This window comes from Vanacampus margaritifer, chromosome 9 (assembly GCF_051991255.1).
Source record: "Vanacampus margaritifer isolate UIUO_Vmar chromosome 9, RoL_Vmar_1.0, whole genome shotgun sequence".
In the NCBI taxonomy this organism is placed as follows: domain Eukaryota; kingdom Metazoa; phylum Chordata; class Actinopteri; order Syngnathiformes; family Syngnathidae; genus Vanacampus; species Vanacampus margaritifer.
Window position 1 is genome coordinate 9,143,542 of NC_135440.1, and position 25,848 is coordinate 9,169,389.

Genomic DNA, 25,848 nt, shown 5'->3' on the forward strand with positions numbered 1-25,848 from the left:
AAACAAGTGCCAGATGATGTCGCTCGTGGGTAACAAGCCTGCACGCGGCCAGTTGGCGTGTCATTGTTACTACCGACCTGCTTTTGTCACTTAAGTCAGCCCCAAAGGTGACGCCACCTAACCTCGCAATAGCCAGATTGATATTGTGATTCACTCAAGGGAGTTCCCCACAATATCAATCTGGGACTGCTCCACAGTCTAGTTGTCTACATCTTAGTCTAGTCGTCCTCTTCACATTCTAGTCGTCCTCGTCACAGCCAAGTTCTCCACGTTCCTGCTAAATTCTCCACGTGCAGCCAAGCTTCCCAAGTTCTGCCAAGTCAACCCCGGTCAAGCCAGTCCCGTCACGGCAACCAGTCTCCTCTCGCTCAGTCCCATCACGGCAACCAGTCTGCCCCCAGTCCTCTCACCTGTCCCCACTTGTTCCAATAAAGTTTCTCCTTTCGTTCTGTCTCCCTGATGTGTCTCCCACCTTTGGGTCCACCCTCTCTTACGCGCACCATTTCATGACTCGTCCATTTTAGGTTAGTTTGTTTCCGAGTCCAGTACACCGGCTTTCACTTTCAGCCAAATAAACCACAAACACTTTTCGTGTGTCTGTCTTGTTTGCAATAATGGATTTTCGTGCAACACTAGTATCCGGTACGGATAATTGATTTTTTCCCCTTTTTACTGTTATTGTGACATTGTCCCTCCCTTGCGCACGGCACAGAGAGTGAGAGAGAGGATCTGTCCACGCGATGTCGCCTCCTGGCACACAGACATGCTGAGAGGAAGAGAAATCTCAGGGGACCTCAGGAAGTGGGTAGTGACAGCACATCTGTCTGGGGAAAGCTATAAAGTCGTCTAAAAAAAAATTGAGCTTCATCATTCCACTGTGAAGCCGATCATCTGCAGCTAGAGAACACTGAAAATGACTACAATTCTGTTTAGAAGTGGACGACCTTCTAAAATATCAGCAAGAACCACAAGAAAAATGATAATTCAGGTAAAAAGTCAACTAAAGTCACTAAAGAAAATGTTTGGGTGAAGTTCTCATTGCAAAAGGAGGTGCAATGTCTGATTAAGTGAGAGGTTCATATACTTTTGCACCCATGAAATCTGAGTTGTGCCACACTCCATTTGAAATAACCCCTGGTCCAGAGAAACGCCTGCGCTTCTTGGTCTGCTTTAGAAATGACTTCTTCTTTGTACTGTCAAGTTTCCTCTGGCAACGGCGGCTGGCACGGTGGATTGTGTTCATCCACAATGTTTTCTGGAAGTATTGTTGAGGCCTTTCTGTGATTTCCCTTACAGTAAGCATTCCTGTTTGCGGTGCAGTGCCGTTTAAGGGCATAATGGACATCCAGTATGATTTTTCGGCCTTGACCCTTACAGAATCTTTGGATGATGTTATGTGCACTGATGATGATTACTTCAACCTTTTTTCAAATTTTCGCTGGTAAACAGCTTTCTGATATTTCTTCACTATCTTTCTGCGCAACATTGGAGGAATTGGTGATTCTCTACCCATCTTCGCTTCTGAGAGACACTTAACATTCCGAGAAGCTCTTTTTATACTCCAATCAAGTTGCCAATGGACCTCACTAGTGGTAACTGGTCTTCCAGCTGTTTTTTTTCGTAAGTGCAATTGACTTTTCCAGCCTCTTATTGCTACCTGTACCAACTTTTGGGAGATTTGTTGGCACCATGAAATTTACAATCAACATATTTTTCCCTTAAAATGATAAATTTTCTCAGTTTAAACTTTTGACCTGTCATCTATGGTCTATTCTGAACAAAATATTGAAATCGGGCACTTCCACATAATTGCATTCAGTTTTTATTCACAATTTGTATAGTGTCCCAACTTTTTGGGAGTTGGGTTTGTGTATAAGAAACAGTCTCCTTACAAAAAAAACGTTTTCCTATTGTCTATTTTTTTTCCTTTATTTACACACACAAAAAAAAACAATCCACGCCAGGGAAATTTGTCTCTTTTGACACACCGATAACTATATGTTGGGGTGGGGGATATCTGTGTTTTATGATGTAAGAGTTGCATGCGCCACAGTGTAGTAAAAGAGGCGGGGTGAGCTGAGGCTCATTTGCATAAGACAGGAAAAAAAGGGGTGCAATGTGTCATATAATTCTTGATCAACCAGATACAGACACATTATCAAAACTGCTGCAAACAGTTTTGAATGGTAAAAAAAATAAGCTTAATAGGCTCCTTTAAGAGAAAGATATGCTTTATTGGGTTCGGCTAATGTCACTGATTTATACAGTAAACTGGAATAACCAATTTTGAAGCAAATCTGGATACAAATGCAAAAAAAGTAGTCTATTTAAAAAGTAGATTATGGTTCACAATAGAACAGACAAATGTAAATAGAACATTTTTTCCCACTTTTGTTAAAAATTCAGATGTTAATGTGAAGATGGAAATAAGTGGGAATATGAATGAATACACCTCATTTCTTCTTTTTCTTCTTTCCTTCCTTCTTCTTCTTCTTGCTCTTCTTTTCTTCTACTTTCCGATAAATGCCGAAGCCTTTGCGGACCATGCAGCCTCTCCACCAAGACTGTACCTATGAGGGCCAAACATCAAGGGTCAACTCAACATGTTAATATTTCCATTAAGTCTTCCACAGTGCAGTTTGGAACAGTAAACAGATGTGCTTTGCGTTTCCACATTGGCGAACAAGCAAATGGGAAAAACACTTAAAAAAATTGGAACAAACACAGTTCAGTATTGTGTAGTTGCAAACCATGGGACTGTTTTTTGTTTTGTTGTTTAAAATAATGGCTGGCTTTTTATTGTCTTTGTAACACGCAAGTGATGACATGCCGCTAGGGGGTGCTATAGTTCCACTTGAAATACCAACAGCACAAAGCACCCCATGCCGACCGCTTGAAATTTGTGGTTGGCAAGCAAGCAAATACATAAAAAGTTGATACCTTGAGAGCAGATTTAATCTTAAGCTCCAACTGGCGGAGTCTCTCCTCCTCCTCCCTTTCCTCCTTCACCACCTCCTCCATCTCGCTGAACTAAAAAAACAAATGCACACTTATTAATTCAAAAGTCACTTCACACTTTGCACCGTGGGCGCTGGTAGCTGTTTACCTTCTTTTGCATTGTCGTCAACGTTTCCAAGTTAGCTGCTCTCCTTTGGCGCGTTTGGGAGAGATGCTGCTCCTTCTCTTGCATGTTGTGCTCAGTGCACTCCTGCCACTGTAGCAGCTGCTCTTGTAACTCCTGCTCGGTGAGAGGAACATGATGAGCTCGGATTGATAAAAAGGAGCCGTCCGAATATTATTATTTTTTTAACTCTTTCACTGCCATGGACGTTAAAAGACGTCAAGTAAAAATCTACGGGGGGCCGCCAATGACGTTAACTCTTTTACTGCCAAAGACGTTAAATGACGTTCTGCAAAAACCTACGGAGGAGCGCCAAAGACGTTAAAAGATGTCCACCCATTTTTTTTTTTTTTTTTGAAACGGGTCGAGTAAAGCCTTGCCCTGCTGTGGTGAAAGTTTCAAGCAGGTCTAGTGAGCCTAATGACTATTTTTGGCCCCAAGAGGGCAGCGATGACTCTCTTTTGACAAGATTGGGGAGGCGTCAGTAGAAGACGTGAGGCGGAGCTAGAGGGGACAATGGCTGGGGAAGGGAAGAGAACATGGCGACCGGTTTGCAAGCAGCTCACGCTCGAGCATTTTTTTTCAAAGACGAAAAGCATCGACCAACGCTAAAGAGCACATTGATGACGACGATGATCATCATCGATGATGATGATAGTGACTCCGAGGTTGGAAGCGTTGATGCGGCAGTAGAAGATGTGAGGCGGAGCTAGATGGCTGAGGAAGCGAACAATGGCGACCGGTTGCAAGCAGCTCACACTTGGGAATTTTTTTCAAAGACGAAAGGCATCGACCAACGCTAAAGAGCACATTGATGACGACGATGATCATCATCGATGATGATGGTGACTCCGAGGTTGACGCCGAAATTGGAAGCGCTGACGCGGCGGCTATGACGACGTCATAAAGGTTCAAGGGCTAGTGATGCTAACACCGGAAAACGCGGAGCACAACCGAGCACGCTCAGGCGGACGTTCAATCGGACGACGAAGAGTACCCCGAGTCCAATGCATATTCATCGGAGTATTGGGTACAGTCTGCTACTTGCTATTCCCCGGAAAAAAAGGCCGTCAAGAAAGCGTAACGTCTGCACGCGAAACGGACAATCGAAGTGAAACGTATCTGTTGTGCAAATCCTGCTCCCTCTCCTTGCACGCAGGGCAGTCTTACAAAAAGAAAAACTGTATTTGAAACATCCACATAATTGTAAGTAGTACCACAGTTGCACACATTTGTAAATAGTTTGCGAAATTGTTTTGTCAAATTGTTACACTGTTGAATGGAAATAAACGTATTTTGCAATCCAAAAACACTTTTTCATTGTTGGTGGTTGTGTATTACAGAAGTAAAGCACTATTTAGGTGTTTGTGGCATCATTCATGGACAAAAAGAAGTGTAGAATTCACCAGAGTGCATGAAATAACAGTGTTTCACAAAAAGCTCTTTTTCTCCGCTTTTTGTTTCAAAACAGAGCATTTCGGTGAAACTAACCATTTTCTATTGTTGATTACTGAAGAACGGAATAAGGTAGAAACAAACTTTTTTTTCTGATGAAAGATGAGAGTTCAATCTTTCATTTGGTAGTATGTGTGTTTCCATAGTCCAAACACAACATTTTCTGTGGACCTTGAAAGATCAGTCAAAATGCTTAAATCGGCTGGCACTGGCGACATCCCGTTTCTGAAAACGTCTGGCAGTCAAAGAGTTAAATGTCATTTACGAGAGCATATTGTATTATGCTAGATGAGAACTGTTGGAGGATGTGATTGGATCTTGAAGTTGCACTTATGTTTAGCAAACAACAAGATGTTTTAAGATTACTATCAGTTATGAGAAACTACCCAATCTGAAATGACCTCTTTTGTTTGCTTTGTTGGATCGTCAACCAGGAGTGTTTTAAACAAATATTTCATGGGCCAGACTGCGGCTCTAGTACGTCCTCCTAGCATTATAACAATTGTTCAGTGATTTTTGTAATACCAACCGAATTATGTTTTTTCAGGAAGATCTTGGATTCATCATGAACTCTTTCCTGCAGTTTCAAATGGTCCATCAGCAACTGAGAAAGACAGAAGCCTGATGATTTCAAATACATTGAACTTGGACTCACATGTACATATCCTGTTACGTTATATTAATGTACGAATCGACATTGATGATCAGATTGGATTCCTAATAAAGTGATACTTGACTAATTTAGCCATTTTTATCAATAAAAAGTTAATATTTTGTCTATAACTAATTTGATAACGTCATTATTATTTTTTTAATGTACAATAAATACCTTTAACAACACATTTTGCCACTTGCTGTCAATGGAAAATTACACCGCATGTGCTCAGGAAACAGGTAACGACCTGACGGTTCACGTTTTTTGGGTTTGGTCATGTGACATTCGTAAACTGGGTCATGATTGGTCGTTACCTGTTTCCTGAGCACGCGTGATGTAATTTTCAGTCGACAGCAAGTGGCAAAATGGTGGTGTATGTAAAATAATGAATTTATCTAATTAACTCATTCACTGCCATTGACGACTATAGACGTCAAAAATTCATTACAACTAGTTATATTAATTTTTTCTACTTTTGTTAACAAGACTATGAAAATCTATATTTTTTTATTGTATATTTAGAACAGATATAAAATTTGTGATTAAATGTGAGTTAACTAGTGAAGTCATGCGATGAATTACAATAAAAAAATGTAATCGCCTGACGCCCCGAATTTTTTATAATCTTTAAGTCGCGTCAGGCAATTAATTTTTTTTAATTGTAAATAATCGCATGACTTCAATTGTTAACTCACGATTAATCACACATTTTATATCTGTATTTCTAAAAAAAAAAAAAAGTCTAGGTTTTCATACCCTTGTTAGCAAAAGTGGGGAAAAAATGTTAAACTAATGAATTTTTGACGTCTATAGCCGTCAATGGCAGTGAATGAGTTAATAACAGATGAAATATTACGATCAAGTCAAGTATCTCTTTAATTCTTTTGGACATAATCCAGTAATGCCAGTGATTTGTGATATTTATGATATTTGTAAAAAAATATTTCATCGCACTACACTGGACCGTGTTTTGCGCATCGTCAAGAGTTTATTCCTTAATTGTTATTATGATCCATCCATCCTGTTTACCTCTTATCCTCACTAGGGTCGCAGGTGTGCTGGAGTTGATCTCAGCTAACTTTATGCAAGAGGTGGGGTACACCCTGAACTCACATTCACATCTCGTGGCAATTTAGAGTTGGATGTTGTTGGAATGTAGGAAGGAATTTGAAAACATTCTTATTTGTATTTCAATTCACTGGACTGTGAACGATTGCCTGTCTTTTACATGGCCTGTTTTGACAATAAAGCTTATTTTAGTGCTTGAAAGAACAATCCTATTCTCTTATTTTGTTCTTCAAGTTAGAATCTGCTGAGAATTGATTAAGTTTTAGAATAAAAGCAATCTTGGTGGAGAAAGATTAAATAGATCGTTTAATTTAATAATGTTATTGGTTCAATTTGGCACATCTATTATTTTGGTAAATGCGGTGCTTGTGTGGGGTTTCTCTAGGTAATGGATAAATAATAATTTCTTAGGTTAAGTGAAGCCTCAAAATTGTTGTTTGTGTGGCCTAAAGTTGGCTGTGATAGACTTAGGGTTCAGCTGTAACTCGAGTGAGGATGGATGGATGGTATGAGGCTCTTCTTGGAATAATAATTCACTGCTGCACTCACCTCAATTTTGTCTTGAAGTCGCTTCTCAGCTTCATTCATCTCATTTTGAGTTTTCTGAAGCTTCTGATCAGTGCTTCTATCCTCAAGCTCCTTTCTTGCAGCATTCGATTCGATAAGTCGGTGCAGCCGGTCGTTGAGATCGTCGTGCATTGTTTGCAGTTCCTGATGGGCAAGGACGTGTTGACGTTGGAAATGAATTCATTCACAACATCCTGGAAGTGCTCGAAAAGTGTGAACCAATCGTTATTTTGATTGGCCGTGTCACCTTCAGTTGATCGACTTTCTCTTGGAGCGTCTCCTGCTGCTTTGGAAGTTTACGTCTCCTCCTCTCCATCTCCCTCTTTGCCTCTCTGGGAGTAACGTAATCAAATTACAATTATGACACATACAACACATATCATCTTACTTGATGAAACATTTAAAATACACTTTTTGGTCTATATGTGCCCTGTGATTGCCCGGCAACCAAGAGTGTAAGGAAAACTGTTACCAGGGTAAGGGTGGGAAACAAATGGGTTGATGGAATCTACATTGATATTATGCTATATTTTTTCCATATGGTTATTTTAGGATGTGTCATCTTAGTATGTTGACAAACTTTTTGTTGCTCTCAGCATTCTTCTCCTGGTCCTGTCCATCCACGACCTGCAGCAGGCAGGAGAAGCTCTGTTTCTCCTCTAGCTCAGCCCGTAATTTGGACACCTGCTGTGAGATATAGTGGCTGGACAGATGGGACAAACACAGCAGAGTTCACAAGCTGACTTTGTGTAAAATTCCTATTTGATTTATCAAATTGGCCATAGTATTTGTCAGTACTCACCAATCTCGTTTCACCTTTTTCACTCTGGTCTAAACGCACACGCACCCAAAAAAAAAAAAAAAACCTGATTCAACAACATGATCATCACATCATACTTTGACTACTATGTATGGACTGTCCAGTAGACTCACCTGTGACTTTTCAGTGCTGCACGCCTTGTGAATCTGAAAGGTCAGAGCGTGTTCTAGAATGTCCAGCTGGTCTGAACACTCCTCCAGTACAGCGGCAAGCCTGAGACTCTGGGTTCGGGATAGATAAATCTGCAGAACAGGTAGCATTATGTACTGAGAAGGACCACCGACAGATCAGGTTAAATGTGATACATTTCCTAATTGAGACACTGTAGGGAAGATATAAACATAATAATAATAATAATGATGATTATAATAATAATCATCATTATTATTATTATTATTATTATTGATTCTTAAACCGTGGATCTTCAAAATGGACTAAACACACCTATGATGATGATGATGATTGTTTTTTACACAATGGATCTTCAAAATGGAATAAACACACATATGGTAGATAAACCGCTATATAAGTGCAGTAGTGCACTCGCTTTACCATTTACGCCGGTGACATAGAGAATCACGTGATCTCGCTCAGCCAATTAGTTAAGAAGAAAGTGTAGGAAAAGGAAATATTATGTTTGAACATCACTGTAATTATTTATTCTAAAAACGAATACAAATATATTTTCCATCTGTCAGTACGCAGTTAAACATGAAACGAACACAAATTTCCATAGAGATTGTTTTGCATCGGCATGGTAAGGGAAAAGGCCTCATCGCCATAGTTCGTGTAGATTGAGAGACGAGAGATGTCAATTATAAACATAGTTCTCAAATCATAAAATGCAAAGTGAACTTGTATAACATAAAAAATGAGAGAGAGTAAAAAAGACACTTACCTCCATGACATGATCGTGTTAATGTTCACAAACTTTCCGTAAACAGTCAAACGCAGTTACTACAGGTGACGGTTTATAAATGGCCAAGCTAACGTAGCTGTCACGTGACAAGAGGTACTGTTTATAAGTTGCTACGGTAACGTAGCTGTCACGTGATGAAACTGCCTAACCAAATTGCCATTCAAACGCATTAAAGGTAAAAAAGGAGGAACGCCTGGCTATCGCACTGAAACTCCAATGGGTTATATCTGTATGCATCATCTACTTTCCCCCCCATTTCTAAAAATTAACAAGGTCCTGTAGACTCTGGGGAAAAGACAGTACGCAATAAAATTACCTCAAACTTTAAATTTTACTCTATTTTGAGGTACCGTTTGGAGCCATCAGTCAACTTTTGTATATTTTCGGAGCCATTAAAGGCTACATAAATCCAGAGACTGTACTTGCACTGATTATTGTTAAGTTCTGTTAAAGGTGCTAATTTGTGGAACGATTTTGGAACTGACCTGAAAAGATGTCAGTCACTTGCTGAATTAAAAAAGAAATGTTTAAAAGCAATGTTCTAAAAAATTACTTCAGTCATGAGCTGTTAAAAATGTATATATGCTGTAATGAAAATATGATTGTATATATGATTAAGTTGATACATTTCCTTTTGTTGAAATACATTACCTGACTATTTTATTAACATAAAATGAATAAGGGGTAGGACTAGATACGTTTTTAACTTCCTCCTACGCCCTTTTCATATAAACTCTTTTCTTTCTTCTTTTGTTTTCTTTTTTGCTTCAATTTATATTTTAGACGTGTAATGTCTTTTCTTTGTGTTTAAATTTTTGAAAAGTTGTGGTAGTACACAGAGGTATTTTGAAATTGTATGAAAGACACAACAAAGTGTAGGTATTGCATTCATTTATTTTTGATCACTTGTAGACAGCACTCGTGGTCAGGGAGCTTGATGGTAATACACTGACGGTATAACCGACACCATGCATGATGCTGCTGTCACACTGTGATGTCTCCTGTGGACTTCCACAAGTGAGCCACAGCAAATGATCACCACCCCCCCCCCCCCCCAAAAAAAAAAGGTACACACCATAGCTGTAGAATGACTGTCAGTGTATTAGAATGATCGTATAAGACATATTTTACGGTAAGGCAGAAAATCCAAAAATAGAACCATTGTTGAAGGCATTACATCAAGACTTATTGTACTTGTTAAATTACAGTATAGCCTATTGTCCCCAATGCTTAACTGTAACTAAGCATCTGTACAAATACAGGAATATCAGGCATTGTATCTAAATTACAAGTTACAAGTAAAAAAAAAAAAAGTGAACATAATGTAGATCATATATTGCTAATGCTCAGTAAAAGCAGCAAGTTAACACATTTATAACTGTCAAATATAAAAATGGAGAGAAAGCAGCTATTTGAAATAAACGATTGAAAGGCAAGTATGAAAAGGTGTATTGATGGTATCATGTGTCTGTATGTGCACAAGAATGCATATTTTGCAACGCATAATTACTCAGCCTGCTTGCGTTATAGCAACAATATTACTTCTATTTGTGCTTTTCACACTAATTTAATTCAAAACAGATGAGTTTTGAATTTTGAATGCACAATTTAGTCAAGTTCAAATAAAGACACTTGTGGACGTCGTTCTAGCCGATCACACAAATCTTGTTAGTTTTCAAGGATGTTCTTTGATGTTAATTTGAACAGGAATACAAATAACCGGGAAGCCATCATATACAGTAATGTTTTGAAGAGTTTGATTGTATCATGTTGGAGAAAGAATAAAGGTCAAATGGAGAACAACATACAGGGTATGTCATCTTATGGCACAACAAGTGCACAAAAATACATTTTCGATAAGAAATGGATGTAACAAGCAATTCTGAATACTGATTTGGCTCCATTTTCATTAAGCGATATTTGGCAAAGAAGCCTCCATCCAAAAGTTTAGATGACTGTACAGACAAATTAGTACAAAAGTAAATTGAAACTCATACAAAAAGTAATATTTCATTATGCCAGAATCACTCTCACTTTAGCCCATGACTGTTGTGCAGGCCCCATGTTTCCCACAACTCTCTTCTTCTTGTGCTTATTCAAGAGTGGGTTGGGGTAGACCACCCTACCGTGCCATCAAGAGGAGAGTTTTCCACTTTGACAAACATCACTGCGATTGTTCTCCTTTTTCCTCACTGAGCGGAAATTAAAGGGTCAGCCATAACTCATTCACTGCCATTGACGGCTATAGACGTCAAAAATTCATTTGAACTATTTCTATTAGTTTAACATTTTTTTCCCACTTTTGTTAACAAGAGTATGAAAGCCTAGAAAAAAATATTGTACATTTAGAAGAGATATAAAATTTGTGGTTTTAATAATATTTTCTTTCTTTAAAAAAAAAGAAGTAATTTTGTTTTTTGTTTTTAGAAAAAAATTATAAAAATTAGGGGCGTCAGGCGATTAATTTTTTAAATCAGAATTTATCGCATGACTTCACGAGTTAACTTACGATTAATCAAAAAATGTATATCTGTTCTAAATGTACAATAAAAAAATTCTAGGTTTTCATACTCTTGTTAACAAAAATGGGGGGGGGGGAATGAAAATTAAACTAATAGAAATAGTTTAAAGGAATTTTTGATGTCTATAGCCGTCAATGGCAGTAAATGAGATAATATGATCAGAATGTTTGCAGCTGTACACGATGATGAGGAAGGACACAGCAAGAAAATCCCCATCCGCCACGGTTTTATTATTTATGACTGCATCTGGGCGCAGCCAGATGAAGACTGTCTAGATCTCACTGATGGTTCGCTCAGAGGGTCGATACTCCTCCCTTGCTTTCGATGAGGACATGTACAAGGACTGCGTCTTGCGTTTTAAGCGAGCTCGTTTGGTAGCCAGGGACAGGCTGTGCTTGCTGGAGGCGATGATGTCAGTGATGAACTTCTTGCAGTCAACACACACCTCCATGGTAGCCCAGTCTTCAGTCAGCTCTGATGGAAGCTCAAGTTCTTCGTGAGACTTTAAGGAGCCATGCTTGGATAGCCTGGTCGCAACAGAAACAATTGTCAGATTTAAGTGAGTATGAATCATAGCATATTGTCTTGTACTAGTGTCACAGGAATGCTTTAGTGGCAACGTATGACGAATACATATGTGGAAGTGGGGAGTCTTTGAGACTCGACATTCGGAAATGTTAGCATGTTTAGCCGGCTAATGTGCATTATATTTAACTGTTAAGCAATCAGTCAAAAAACAAAAACAAAAAACATCTAGGCAGTGTAGAAAACGTCTTTGTCGTTACTTTTCTGTTGGCCTCTGAGAGGGAGTTTGCAAACTTGGATGCTGGACCGGGGAGACAAAGCTTCACAGGGGGTTGTTAGCATAGCGCTAGTGAGCGAGCTGCTACAACAGATGCGACATGGTTAGATTAAATTTTACCAAAAACAAAACACCTGAGTTCTGCTGTTGGCTAATGTACGCTGAGAGATCCTGGAGCTTATTTTATGCTAAAAATTTAAACCTTTCCGTAGGCTGACGCGGAGGCGTTAGCATGTCGGCCGAATATGTACAATCCGCATTGTTTTCAAAAAAGTCAATATGAGGCTTGGTAAAGTGCTTTGGACTATATATCGTGTAGACAAACCATTATCTACTCTATTTTTCAATTACCATTTTGATCAAATTGAGTTTTCATTTCTTGGACTATGACATGTGCTTCCCGGATTCAGAATTCTGTGGTTAAATGGTAAACGAATATGCCAATGCACATTTGGTGTACAATACCAGGAACTAATATTAATTTATTTAATAAAAAGGAAATTATACAATCATCCTGAAATTGTTCTGTTAAAAAATATTTTTATGGTATGGTTACACACTTTTCTAGCATAAAAAAAAAATCCCTTAAATTTTAGGGGTGCACCTCCAACAAATAGAGACTAAAAACACCTATAGTAAAAGTTTAGTTTTTCATTTCTTTCAACTGCTGCTTCCCTATTTAAAATAAATTTTCCCCTCAGGCCTCCATACCAATTCAACCAATATCAATTCAAAGCAAATCAGAAAAGAGGATAAACATTTGCCATACAGTTCAAATGTCTTACTTGGACATTGTCTTGTGGATGCTCGGCCTTCGATGGCCGCTGGAGGACTTGGCAGATTTGACGGTCCCAGAAGCCTTTCCAGCTTTTTTGGCTTCTGATTTTTCAGATTCTGATTTAGATGTTGTAGTCGCTGATGCTCCATCCATAGCTGAAGTCTGCGGGCCTGCAGTCACAGCGAGTCCTTGTCCTACAGATGTCATGCCACTTATCCTCTCCCTGGGTTGAGTGTTAGTAGAGCCGATGGAATAGATGGGAAGATTGGAATAGGGTTTGGATGGCAATCTCATCTGTCAGAAAACAAGTACAAGTAAAGTTGTAATACTTTAAATGAACTCATGATCTTAAAAATACAAAACATTGGAAAATGAAAACAAAGGAATTCATCATGCATCTTATTAACAGTTAAAGCTTAAGTCTGTCATTTTAAATGTCAATTTCACACAATTGAATTCTACTTGACTTTTCACCTGCTTTATTACTTTACTAAACAGGCTGAAAAGAAGAATGATCTGTTACACTTCACCTTTTTGCAACACTGTGAACAAACAGGCCTGTAAAGAAAAACAAAAGCAATGAATGAAAGCAAGATGTTCTTCTTCTTTTATATGAAACTATTGTGTGGCTGGTGTTTTACTTTTTGCAAAACTGGCAGACGTACGACCAGGTGAAAAAGGAAAATCTTTTGGTCCGACAACAGAAGCAAAGCTGCAATACAACAAAACATCTGAAATACACGTTTTTTTTTTAAACAAACTGAATGTACTTGCTAATGATAAAATAATATCCTTCATTTAGTCAATTGCAGTGGCCCTACTCATGCATAACGTTATTTATACAGTAAAAGCGTGGTGAGAAAATGACATGTCAATGCTTACCTTTCCCTTCTTCATTGCGGTGTAGACTTCTTTATACTGCTGAAATTTCTCCAGTTCTGCTTTGACCAACACCTGCCTGATGTGCATCACCTCCTCCACTGTCAGAGACAAACACTCCACAGGGAAACAAAACTCCTCCTGCACACACAAACACAGCAGTCAAGTCACTGGCAACATTTAGTGCTATCAAGCAACGCAAAAGTCTACACTAAAACACATTCTTAAATGGTGATACACAGATTTCTGCAGTCAAGTTCACTGAGTAAATAAATTTATGGCATACATTTATTAATCATCCTCTGTTTAAAAATGTCCAAAATTGGCCATTTGCTACTTTTGTGACATTTTGCTTGGTAGTGTGTTTTCTTGCAATCCTGACCAGGATAAGTGTTGAAAATCAACGGATAGAAACTACACACTGTAGCTCTATTGACTATGCTGCAATTCATAATCCAGGAAAAGAAGAAGTCATGTATTTATGCATATTTCTCCGCCATCTGTACTTTAAGTGCTCCAGGGGATGTGCTTAATGAGAAGATATTCTTGCCTGTAGGCTACAACAGAAGAAATTTAGATGTCTCAATGTTGTACTCGGGTAGGAAGGTGTAGAACAAAAAAAAAAAATGGTATTCTACATAATATATAACAACAAAAATAAGCATTATTTGTCAACTTGATCAATCCGAGCTACACATAGCAAATCGGTCATTGTTAAATTTCCAGTGTTTGATCAAAATATGCAGTAAGCAGTGTTAGGATAAAAAGTTACACTGTCAGAGTAAATTTCCTTGCGTGTTGGGGTGGATGTTGGGTGTAACCTGAATAGCGTGGGTTCGATCCCAGGCCAGTGTGACTATGTCAAAGTATCCTTGAGCAAGATACTGAACCCCCAGTTGCTCCTGATGTCGGATCAGCAGTAGTCAAAATGTAAAGTGCTTTGAGGGCCAATTTACCAGCGTGAAATGTAGTTTGAGTTCAAAGTTCAACACTGACACTAGTGCAACATATTCATAAGTGTTTAAACACCAGACTTGTGTGTAGTTTGGCATAATTAAATGTTTAACACTGACACTAGTTTAGAGTACTTTCAACACTACTCAGTGTTTATCAGTGTAGATTTTTAACACTATACAGTGCTGGAGTAACACTGGTTAAGTGTGAAAGAAGTTGAAAAGTGTCAGATTTACACTCATTGGTGTGGACACATATAAACACTTTTCTTGTGTTAGATTTAGAGTGTCGATTTTGCTGTGCACTTTTGCGCTGGATTATATAAAGTCTTAAGTGTGAAGACACGGAGCAATCAGAACCAATGGACAGTCTCGTACCTAAGCCCTTGCTCAAGGGCTACCTCAACAGCACAAGTTCTTTTGACTCTAGGTTAAAATCCCTCACATTTGCTTCTAAACACCTTCCACAATCCATCATCCACCTCGATTTTACAATCTTGGATATTAGCATTTTGGGGAAACTTTGACGTTTGATTCCAGTTCAGTAATTTCCTGGAACATAATGATATTCAACCTCAGAGCTTCCACAGTTTTCAAGTGTTGAAAACGGTAACAGCAGACACACCAGAGACTTGGAATTCTGTTTGGAGGGCGGCTGAAAGGGTCGGACGTTGGTCGGCGTTTCCTTCTCGATGGAGTGTCTCCTCTGGGGGGTCTGGCGCCTCTCTGGCTGTGGTGTAGATGAGATGGGCAGAAACTGCGGTGGAGCTGGCGTTCACAAGATAATCACACATAACGTTTTCATGAATAATAGAACTTTCGTTAATGTCAAGACATGACACAGGATTATGATTTATGTGGTGAATATGAATTCACAACTCACTCTTCTTTCCCACTGCTGACTCTGGAGACGTGTCATCCATTAGAGATGTTGCAACACTTGAAGTGCTTGCTGATATGTGCCCTAAAAAGTCATCCTGAATAAATAGACGGAATACACAAAAACGCATATTAAAACAATTTGCTCTGTCAGCAGACATCAGATGCATTTTGGAATAAAAAAAATCAAAAAAATCACAAGCCCCCACTGACATCAGAGTCAGAGGTGTCGAGTTCAGCGAGGCTGGGAGCCTTCAGTAGCTTCTTCCTCTGCGGTACAGACTGAGATCCGGAGGGGTTTGCTTTGGGAGATGCCGGTTCAAGGGTCAAAGACAGAGTGCTGGACGTCCTCCTGCCCATGTATGGGCTAAATTCATCTGCATAGAGTCACGCACAGGCTGTCATTAAGATAACCAGACAAACAGCACTGGATCTCCAAACATTTTCTCTTAGGATTTCTTGCATCCATTCAAAATGTGTTGTGATTCACTTTTAATAATCATCTCATTGTCGTTTGTTTGAATGACAGTTAAGTCAAACAATGCAAGAATCCTGAGAATACAAGATAATATTTGAAGATCCCTTTGAGGTCAGAGAGGGACAGGATGGGTGAATTAGGCTGGTCAGAGGGCGAGGGATTGGAGGAAGCTGGTGTTATACAAAGAACATGGAGGCAGCCACCTTTCATGAAATATTCAGACTCTGGGCTCCACACTTTCCTCCACTAAGTAGTTAAGAAGAAGGCAAATATAAAAACACTAGGCCACTGATGCAAAACAGGGTATATACTGTATAAAACTTAAAGTTGCCTGCAATTGGATGGTGACCAGTCCAGAGTGTACCTCACCCGTCTTTCACCTGAAGACTGCTGGGACGGGCTTCAGTACACCAGTGACCCTAACGAGGATACGCAGTATAGATGATGGATGAATGAATGGATGGATGGATGGAGATGCAGAGAAATCACCAAAAAAATGCTGACTAAACAGTACTGTGGAACTGTTGAAAAAAAATGCAGAGGATTGAGAAGGAAGGTGGGAATAAGCGTAAAAAAAAAGTGTGAGGGGTGAAAATGAAAACCCACTGCTGATAATATTTCTCCTGTTTGAGGGCTACATACGAGCTCATCATCTCAAAGAGGGATTTTTGCGCTGCTGGATTGAAATTGGGACTTAATACAGAGACATCATTGTGCACTTAATTGCAATTTGGCCAGTCTGAGCATAGTATTTGATCAAATAACATATTAGTTGACAGCCAGGCAGGCGGACAGACAAGGCCATTGGGTTAGGGTTGAAAAAAAAAAATTCTTCAAGCAACATGTCTCATACGTCATACTTTACCTAGTCCTGTACGGAACAAGTCCTGTGGCATACTGCGAGTTTTGCCAAAACCTAGAAGGGAATACCTCCTTCATTAGGAAAGCTACACAAACCTTTTAAATTAAGTCACAGGTCAAAAATTAAATAAAGTGTGATTTTTCCCCCCTATGCATACATTTACTGTGTACCTCTACATTGCAGTGTCTTACAGTGCTCACCGCAATTGCCCAAATCCTCCATCTAAACTCAAATCGTCATTTGGTGAGATATTCTTTTTAGTTTGGGAAACAATACTGTCAGAGGAGAAACATCTGGTATGAAAACTCCTTTTAATTCTGGTTTTAGCAGCGCCGTGATTGTCATGTTTACTTTCAGTCTTGTTTACTCCCTGTCATGTTTTCCCCTTGTCTTGTCATTTCCTGTTTTATTGTGAAAAGTCTGACTCCTCTCGTTTCTGGTCACTTGCCCTTCCTCGTGTGGTGTCTGTGTCAACCTTGATTGTGTCCACCTTTCCCCATTACCCTCATGTGTCATCCAATCAGTGCCCTCAGCCAGGTGTGTCTTGTCATGTCATTAGTGTTGGTGTATTTAGTCGGTTGTCTCCCCCCTGTCTGTGTCGGTTCATTTTTTCTGTTGCCACGTTCGTAAGTCTTTCGCCACGTCACGCTGACCTCTTTGCCTTATCCGGATCCATGTCATGTTGTTAGTCTTGCCTTAGTTGTTTTTTCATGTTTTGCTTCAGGTTTTGTTAGTTCCATTTGTGTTGTACTTTGAAGTTAGCTTTTTTTTTGATTAGATATTAAAACCTCTTTTGGACTGCACCTCTGCCTCCTTGCCCTGCCTTCCCGCATCTGGGTCCTAAAGCCCCCACCTTACTGACAGTGATTAACTAGCAACCAGTAAGGGATTCACCCTGCCTCTCATCTAAAGTCAGCTCAGACAGTCTCCCCTGTGGCCCTGAACAGAATAAGTAATAGAAAGTGGATGGATGGATGGATGGATGGATAGATAGATGGTTTGGGCAGTGTAGCAAATGGACTAATAGGTTGTGGTTTTTAAGTAGTAACATACTCTGGTGGTGTCTGTGGTCACTGGGAGCAATTATGGTTTCAGTGTCATGTTTCCAAGAAACGGTGTCAAGTGGACCACAGAGCCGTTCTCACCTATTTTGTAAAAATTAGGTTCCCTTTTTCTATTCATTGGTCCAATTCATTTAGCTTTATTTAACTCATTCACTGCCATTGACAACTATAGACGTCAAAAATGAATGTGAACTATTTCTATTAGTTAAACAATTTTTTATTTCATTTTTTATGAAAACCTATATATTTTTTAATTGTACATTAATAACAGATTTAAAATTATCATGTGATTAATTACGATTAAACGGCCCTTATTTTTATTTACTTATTTTTATTAGGCCCGTCAGGCAATTCATTTTTTTTTAATCGTAATCAATCACATGACTTTACTAGTTAACTAACGATTAATCACAAATTTTATATCTGTTCTAAATTAACAAAAAAATAATAATTCTAGGTTTTCATACTCTTGTTAGCAAAAGTGCCGTCAATGGCACTGAATGAGTTAATATTGTCAATCATATGAAATTGATAATGAGCTAATAATAGAACTGCTGTATATTTATGTATATTGTCGCTACTATGTGAAAAACACTTACATCCATTTTTTTTCTCCATTTTTTTATGTTTTACATTTTTGGGATGAAACAGAATGCAGACACAGAACAAAAACGACAACAAAAATGGACATAAGTGTTTTTCACATTGCAGCGATTATATACTGTCCATTACGGATGTTCATCTCTCCAATAAAACCCGATTCAATGTGTACCTCAATAAATGGGGTGCAATACAATTCAAGGACGACAGTATGACACATTTTAAAGTGGAATGAGTCAATTCAGTGGGATTACGATTTGATTTGATGGGCTCAATACCAGAGGTATGATGAACTGAATTTCTTCTCGAAAGTCGAACATCATTTTACAATATGAATGAACTTGTCAGTACTGTAAATGTGGCATTTTCCTCAAAGAGATTCAAATCATCAGCAACGTCAAACTGATTTATAGCTTTTTGATCGGGCGTGCGATCGGCTGATTCAAGCTATATTTATACCAATTCATTAGTTCGTGTACCGATGCAGTCACAGCTTTGAACTCAAAACTGATTTTCAGATTAAAATCTGTTTTCATTGCAACCCTACTTTTCAGTATGACAATACCATAAAAGTCGGTTGAGAACCTATTGAATAATAACCTAATATAAAAAAAAAGGAGGAAAAAAAAGGATTGATTGATTCAATACTGTACACCAAAAATAGTGTCATTATCGCCATATATCCAGTGTATCATTATATAACAAAACAGGCCCAGAAGTGAAACTGGAGGAGCACACATACAGGATAACTCCACATCACGAATGATTCAGCGTGATAATAAATCTTATGTTGGGTTGAGATGCGAGACACTGACTTCAGTAAGAGGAATGCGGGGCTGAGTATTATTCCCATTTGATGACTCAGTGACACACATCTCCATATTTGCTTCATTGCTTGTTGAAAGTAAATGTTGACACATTGGAGAAAATGGATCATCAAGTGACCAAACGGCTCACGCGTCCTACCAAACATTGGTCCATCGCAACATGGATTAACTTCTCGCATGCTCACCAGGGAACATGAAAGACCCTTTTGTACAACAATAATGACTCCGCAAGATGCCAAGTTGGCAGACACTTTTTTTTCCTGCAGCACTCAATTCCTCTAATAGAAAAAGACCAGAAGCACCAGCAAAGTAAATATTATGCAATCAGTCCACACAGTCAGACAGGATGAATTTAAAAGCAAGAAAAAGTCCTCCTCGCATAACAATAGGCCAAGAGAATGTGGGCTATAAATAACCACTGCCTTCCATCATACCTATAAGTAGTGAAGTGGTGGCCTTGAAGTCAACTGCTAACTTTAGTGGCTAGTTTGAGTTGCTTGTTATCCACAGTTAAAGTTTATATGTGTTTGGCTCTAAAATATTGTCTGTACGGCTATCAAAGCTTTTACAATTGGACACAAGATGGACAGAATGGATTGTGTTCAACCATAACGGTTTAAATAAAGATTCTGATATGAAACAAAATATTACAACTAGACCGATAGAAGGTAAATGCAAATCATTTCTAAATGACATTTCACAAAAGAATTGCATTTTTGCTTTTGACGTTTGAATGAATGTTTCTGTAATTGTTCGATTGCAATTTTTCTACATCAGCCACCCATATACGCTCCTGCTGAACAGTGTCCCCCATCAGCGCATTGTACAACCACACGCATCAGCCAACCTTCACTATCAAAGCATGAAATATGAATGCAATGCGCAGAAACCATATGTGTGAGTGTGTATGTGTTGTAGATGAGGATGATGAAGATAATGATGAGCAGCAGCCATAGCGACAGAGGAGAAGAGAACATTTCATAAATGGAAGCCAGGTAAGCAGCAGGAGGAACGTTACCTGACGCATCAAAACTGAAAGACATGCTAAGTGGTCGAATTACTGCAACCAGAAATGCATGGCATGGGAAAGTCAAAGCAGAGTGTTATTTTAAGAAACATACTTAGACTGCATATAGAAAGACATTCTGGAAGTTAGCATGCTTATTTTTGATTTTCAAGTGCAGGAAAAAAAAAAAAGTTGGACTTTTACAGTTCACAAGCATTTGCATTGCACTCAGTAGACAATTACAATTCAACTGTCTCTTCTATATTTCAAGCTAAATAGGAAGGCAGTAGTGATAGCTGCAACACAAATGTGAAGGTTTCAGCAGCATTAGCAAGAGAAGAGCCAAGAAGGAAATCATTGTGTGTAACAATACAGTATTGTTTGTTACATTAGAGATCTAACTCTTGGTAAGTACTCCTCATAAATGTGTGATTTGTGAATATTTAGTATGTGAATGTTTCAGATCCATATGTCACATTAAGGTTAAGTAACATACTGGATGTGTTAACAAAGTACAGTAAGTGGTGCTTGATATAAAGACTAAAGTAGGACTTTTTTTTGTCAAAATAGATCATTGGTTAAAAATAAACAATGTCAACATTTGATGCTGGTGTATTGCTACCGAACCAAATGAGAGAAATGATACACTACATTGCAATATGGATATTTAGAGGTGTTGAGGGTCTTACCCATCCGTCCCCTACGGACCATATCTGGGGTCACGGGTCGAAGTTTCCTCTCAGATTTAATTTCCTCTAGGATCCTCTCATGCAGGGTTGGAGGAGGCTGAGTTGGTGGCTTCAGTTTACGAGCAGACACCTTCCAAACAATGCGATGATTAGAAGCATGGAGCCTCAGAGCTCCACAGAATGTAAGCTGATTAATAAATTGACAATTCCGAACATTTCTGATATTTCCCCAATGCAACTTCCTTTACACGATGTAAACAAACGGAGTATTGAAATGCTTTTGTCTGTGACTATCATACAAACAAACCAGGCAGATTGTTGTAGTAGTCAAATTATATTTCATCACATTTTGAAGTTAAAATAATGCTCACAAATCAAATTTCAAGGATCCAAAGTCCAATGCTTTTTAATGAGCAGAGAGCGTTGACCACCATTTTGACTTGTCACGTAAGCCCGGAATTGTCAATAGAGAGGGAAAAACATGGTGGGCATCTTTAGTACCTGACACACAAATCAGAGTTATTTTAACTTTATTTCCTCTGTGACTATTTTATTCATTCCTGATATCTCAGCACAAGCAGCTACTCTTTCGGCTTTAAATCAACAGAAAAGCAATGAGAGAAGCTTTTTCTGTAAATTTGCTCTTGGAGTGACCCTTTTACAGTAAGTAGTGATGCTGACTGAGTTTAATGCAAGTTGTCAGTTTCATTTTCAGAGTTCTCAATATTTGCATGAACTACAGCAATCAGATTATTGAGTGCCATGGCACACTCATGTGACGTGAGAGATCATCTGGGAAGCTGCGGGAAAGTCTCCATTCCAATTAATTTTTCTATAAAGTATTATTTAATAATTATTACAAAATCCTATTTGTTTTTCTGCCTATGCCAGTAATGTATAGCAGGCAGAACAATTAATTGCTTCTTTGATTAGATGGCAGAAGGTACAATAAACCTTCATTTCCAAATGTTTTTCCTCACACATAAGTTATGGCTTCCTGCGCTCTGAGTTCAATTAAACAGAACAACATTTCAGACTGTGTAAATCAATTGAGTAGAGGACGTAAGAATTGAGTTCCACTCACAGGGTTAAGCGGTGGTCTGGATCTAATGAACTCCAGTATGACTTCATGAGCACTCTTCTTAAGCCTGGGCGGGATGTCTCCTTTCACCTGAAACAACACAAAAACGTAAACACCAATACTGATGTATCCCTCGGCTTCAACAATAAACAATAGATGTCATTGCAGTTCATTTGGTCAAGTGTGAATGCAATCATCCAACACCTGGTGCACATCACAATAGTGGACCAAGATGGAGGTGTCTGTCCACTAGCTAACTCAAGTGTAGCCAGTAGCTCACATTAGCTCAGGTGTCTGAAATCACAGGGTTCTTAATGTCAAATACACTGTAAGTCTGTTTTTTGCTACACTACAAAATTCAACACGATAAGATTAACAAGCAGCCAAGGGTGATGAAAAAACAACAACTGGATTAACAAATACAACAGAGTATAGCAGCAGTTGGAAAGTGATTGAAACCAGGCTATGAAACATCAACAATGAGTACATACAGAGGTGTAGCTTCCCATTAAGCAAACCAGGCAATTGCGCCAGAGGGCCAACAGATTTAATAAAAAACACATTTCTTATTCTTTCACATTAGGAGTGCCAAGGTGCAATGACAATTGACCGTCTCAAATTCGCTAATGGGGCCCCGCAAGCCAAACTCGCCCCTCCCCCACCTGTTGCTCAGAGTCACAGCGTGCAATAAATAATAGAGACATGAGATTCTCCGACAAGACTGACAAGATGAAGGAGCTATCCATCTGGGAGTGAAAAACCAAAGAAAAAAAGAGGGAGAAGAGAAAAGAAAACGACAGTGGTGAGTGTAATAATAAGTAAGAGTTGTTTATGACTGTGTTAGGAGGGACTTTCAGGGCTGGCTTTATTCTCAATCGATCACCGAGTGAAAAGATCACTGAATCTTGAACATAAAATAACTGCTTTTGCACAAGCCAAATCAAGGAAGCGCCACTTTTGGAAATGGCTTGGATGTGCACTTTACTATTATAATACTGTTTTTATTTTGTTTCAACAAGTAATTTGAATGAAGCACAATTAATTTAGTATCCGTTCTAAATTAGCAACAACCAAAAATTGCTATAATGAGTAAATGCAGGTACATGCTTGATGAAAAATCTCTCCACATACTTTATTGCTTACTTATTCTTCCATATTTAAGCTATTTGCATTGAGGTTTGCGGAAATACTTACAAAAACTACTTGGAAATGCTATTTAGGCTACGGAAGATAGCTGTTAGGATTGTGCGCAATGTGGGATTCAGGGGCCATACAAACGCACTGTTCCTAGAATCTAAACTATTAAAGTTTGAAGATCTAGTAAAACCCAAATCTCTATTAATTTTACAGTATATAAAGCAAATAGCAATCATATTTCAAGTAACATACAACAGTTGTTTACTTACAGAGAGGGGAAATATATGCTAAGGGGAGCATATCGTTTTAAGGTACAGTGTGTTTGTTCGTACGAACCTGAAGAGCCATTGTATCACTCGAAGAGGTGTTATTTTATGGAATGGTCTAGATAAAGATCTAAAGTGTGTTGCTAATTTATACCAATTTGAAAAATTATACATGATAGGTATAGGTTCAGGGTTTTCTCCGGGTGGAATAAAAATGTTTAGGATTGAATATGAGGTGACATCACATTTGAAAAAATATGTGGTATGGCAGCAGATAGCTGTATTGCAGGGCCTAAGGACTTTTATTTCCATTTGTATTTGTTTTATACAATATTTTGTTTTGTACAGCATTTTTTTCCTTATCTTCAATTGAAGTTCATGATTGGTGTTTCTTATGTTGAGCATTGGTGCTCAGTGAGAAAAAATTCACGCTGTATGATGTATATTATGATGGGATAGGCATCTATAAGCTCTTGCTTCAGCCTAATCCTTTTGGGCTTCAACACAATGTACTACCTACTGTATATAAATGTTTGTCGTAAATGTATCATGCCCAAATAAACTAAACTAAAAAAAGAAAAGCTGATTCTTTAAGATGCAGATGTGCAATTTTAAAATTGAACAACATGCATCTGACGAATGGTTGTCTGTCATCTCCCATACCAACCCCCCACCCACACCCCATCTGCCAGGGCCCCCAATCCCTTCTTGCTTGGGGCCCCTGGGGCCCCTTGCTACGCCACTGCGTACATATACTGTATTTCTATGTACGGTTTCTGTCCAGCAACAAAGAATTTAGTAAGCAGTGGTTTACAATTGAAAACAGTCCAAAGCTGAGAAAAATAGAACATCATAAAAGCATTAAGCAGACCAGTATATTATTATATGTTTATGTCATCCATATTAGACACTCACCATGACTTTGCGCAATTTGTAGCGTTTGGACCTGATATCGTCCATGAGCATTTCGTAGGGAGTAAGCTGGTACTCAGTGGGCAGGGGGTTGTACTGACGCTCTTGCACCTTTTTCAGCTTGACTCCATCTCGAAGGTCTCTCATCACCTGAACCCAGAATCGAGCCTGACAGGAAGTAAAGGCCATCAGAAGCAGGGAGGTACAACAAACAGTTGGCCCTTTATAATTGAGTTGAGGTATCTTCAATTGATCGGGCTGAGATCAATGATAGTGTATGTTACCCAATCAGCATTTTCTAAGTCATTCAGGTCTCTTCTGGGATCTTCTGCTGACTCTTCCATCTTACGAAGATTCTGTTAGAGAAAAGAAAAGGCTGAGGTAGACTAAAGAGAGAGCTAGTGAATTCTAAATTCAGCTTGATGAGGCATGATTCACCGGCAGCTCAGGCTGGCATCAATTCACCAAAACAAATGGGGATGAAGAGTAAACAACTTCCACAAGGTTGGAAAAATATGTATCTTCTATTTAATACTTCACTGGCCATAACTTGGTACAATCACAACACTGTGCTGACAGCAACAAGAGCTCAATTCAATGAGCAAATCCCGATTCACTATCATCATGCACAGGGCCAGCTGCCATGATTGGAATATAAGCTCTGCTGTATGTTTCTTATGTAACATCACTCGCATAGTCTCATGTATTTTGCTACATTCAAACTGCATGGCTACAGTTTGTAAAGTAATCCATTATTATGTGGTAATGTTGAAGGAAGTTTAAAGAGAACAACTGCTAATCTAGCCAGAGATGATCTTGATGTTTGTTCATTGGAACATCTCTATCACCTCTGGGATGGGCAGTACATCACAAAAACATAAACATGGAAAAATACTTTTTCTGTTCAGTGAATTGGTGTTATGCATGGGGGATAGGGAGCAAGTCATGAGTAATGATAATCCACCAGTAATTCAAACCCACTCCCCAAAGGATTGTAATTGTCTATAGATGTCACAAATAACAGAAAAGCTTCTTTTTTTTTAAGCATATGAGTATGGCTAGTTAAATGAAGCTCCCACCATTAATTCAACTTAGGTCCTTGCCACAAGATGGCACCAAAGCAATGTTTTTGTATTAGACATGGCTCCATGAATGGGCAATTGGCAAATGCTAAACCATGAATATGCAGAGGTTCACTGTTCATAAGGAAAGCAGATTTCTATGGAGGACCAAAAGTGCCAAAGTTAAATAAATGAATACATCATTAATAATTAAATAAATATGTCATGAAATAATTAAATGTGCCATTTATTAATTAAATATGAAATTAAATAAACCAATAATTAAATAAATGTGTCATTAATTAAATTACCTATATATAAATATATATATAATTATTTCTGTATTTATTTTTGTCCTGTTCCTTGTGTTCCAGCGTTTCATGAATTTATTTTATCTGTCAAACTCGCCCGTCAAAGTTAGTGGGCGGCACTGATTGACTCAAATCT

At 38.6% G+C, this 25,848-nt stretch overlaps 2 protein-coding genes across 5 annotated transcripts in view; both read right to left on the reverse strand.

Annotated features, from left to right (window-relative positions):
- Positions 1 to 2,213: 2,213 nt before the first annotated feature.
- Positions 2,214 to 8,693, reverse strand: drc9 (dynein regulatory complex subunit 9). Its single transcript, XM_077576303.1, has 10 exons — positions 8,585 to 8,693; positions 7,800 to 7,928; positions 7,669 to 7,697; positions 7,447 to 7,569; positions 7,114 to 7,198; positions 6,849 to 7,010; positions 5,106 to 5,180; positions 3,107 to 3,238; positions 2,941 to 3,030; positions 2,214 to 2,570 (listed from the first exon to the last, which is right to left on the reverse strand). The coding sequence occupies exons 1-10, from the start codon at positions 8,588 to 8,590 to the stop codon at positions 2,454 to 2,456; spliced, it is 948 nt and encodes a 315-aa protein (XP_077432429.1). The 5' UTR covers positions 8,591 to 8,693; the 3' UTR covers positions 2,214 to 2,453.
- A 788-nt stretch (positions 8,694 to 9,481) lies between these two features.
- spire1b (spire-type actin nucleation factor 1b) overlaps positions 9,482 to 25,848 on the reverse strand; it is a 31,053-nt gene continuing 14,686 nt past the window's right edge. Inside the window, exons 5-18 of one of the 4 annotated variants that reach the window (XM_077575855.1) lie at positions 24,625 to 24,696; positions 24,344 to 24,508; positions 22,029 to 22,115; positions 20,945 to 21,074; positions 20,268 to 20,309; positions 16,762 to 16,812; positions 15,632 to 15,795; positions 15,423 to 15,516; positions 15,165 to 15,307; positions 13,590 to 13,727; positions 13,349 to 13,419; positions 13,238 to 13,265; positions 12,715 to 13,001; positions 9,482 to 11,654 (exon numbers count right to left, since the gene is read on the reverse strand). In XM_077575855.1, the coding sequence (XP_077431981.1) occupies positions 11,399 to 11,654; positions 12,715 to 13,001; positions 13,238 to 13,265; positions 13,349 to 13,419; positions 13,590 to 13,727; positions 15,165 to 15,307; positions 15,423 to 15,516; positions 15,632 to 15,795; positions 16,762 to 16,812; positions 20,268 to 20,309; positions 20,945 to 21,074; positions 22,029 to 22,115; positions 24,344 to 24,508; positions 24,625 to 24,696 (1,728 nt within the window). In that variant the 3' untranslated portion in view covers positions 9,482 to 11,398. The remainder of the gene's footprint in view (positions 11,655 to 12,714; positions 13,002 to 13,237; positions 13,266 to 13,348; positions 13,420 to 13,589; positions 13,728 to 15,164; positions 15,308 to 15,422; positions 15,517 to 15,631; positions 15,796 to 16,761; positions 16,813 to 20,267; positions 20,310 to 20,944; positions 21,075 to 22,028; positions 22,116 to 24,343; positions 24,509 to 24,624; positions 24,697 to 25,848) is intronic. The other 3 variants (XM_077575852.1, XM_077575853.1, XM_077575854.1) reach the window with 3 other exon arrangements.

Bases quoted from the DNA above. Each gene is read 5' to 3' on its own strand.
- drc9 (XM_077576303.1), bottom strand. The intron at 7,570-7,668 runs GTGAGTACTGAC...CCATCTGTCCAG, and splicing joins AAAAAGGTGAAACGAGATTG to CCACTATATCTCACAGCAGG. The intron at 3,031-3,106 runs GTAAACAGCTAC...TTGTTTTTTTAG, and splicing joins TGACGACAATGCAAAAGAAG to TTCAGCGAGATGGAGGAGGT.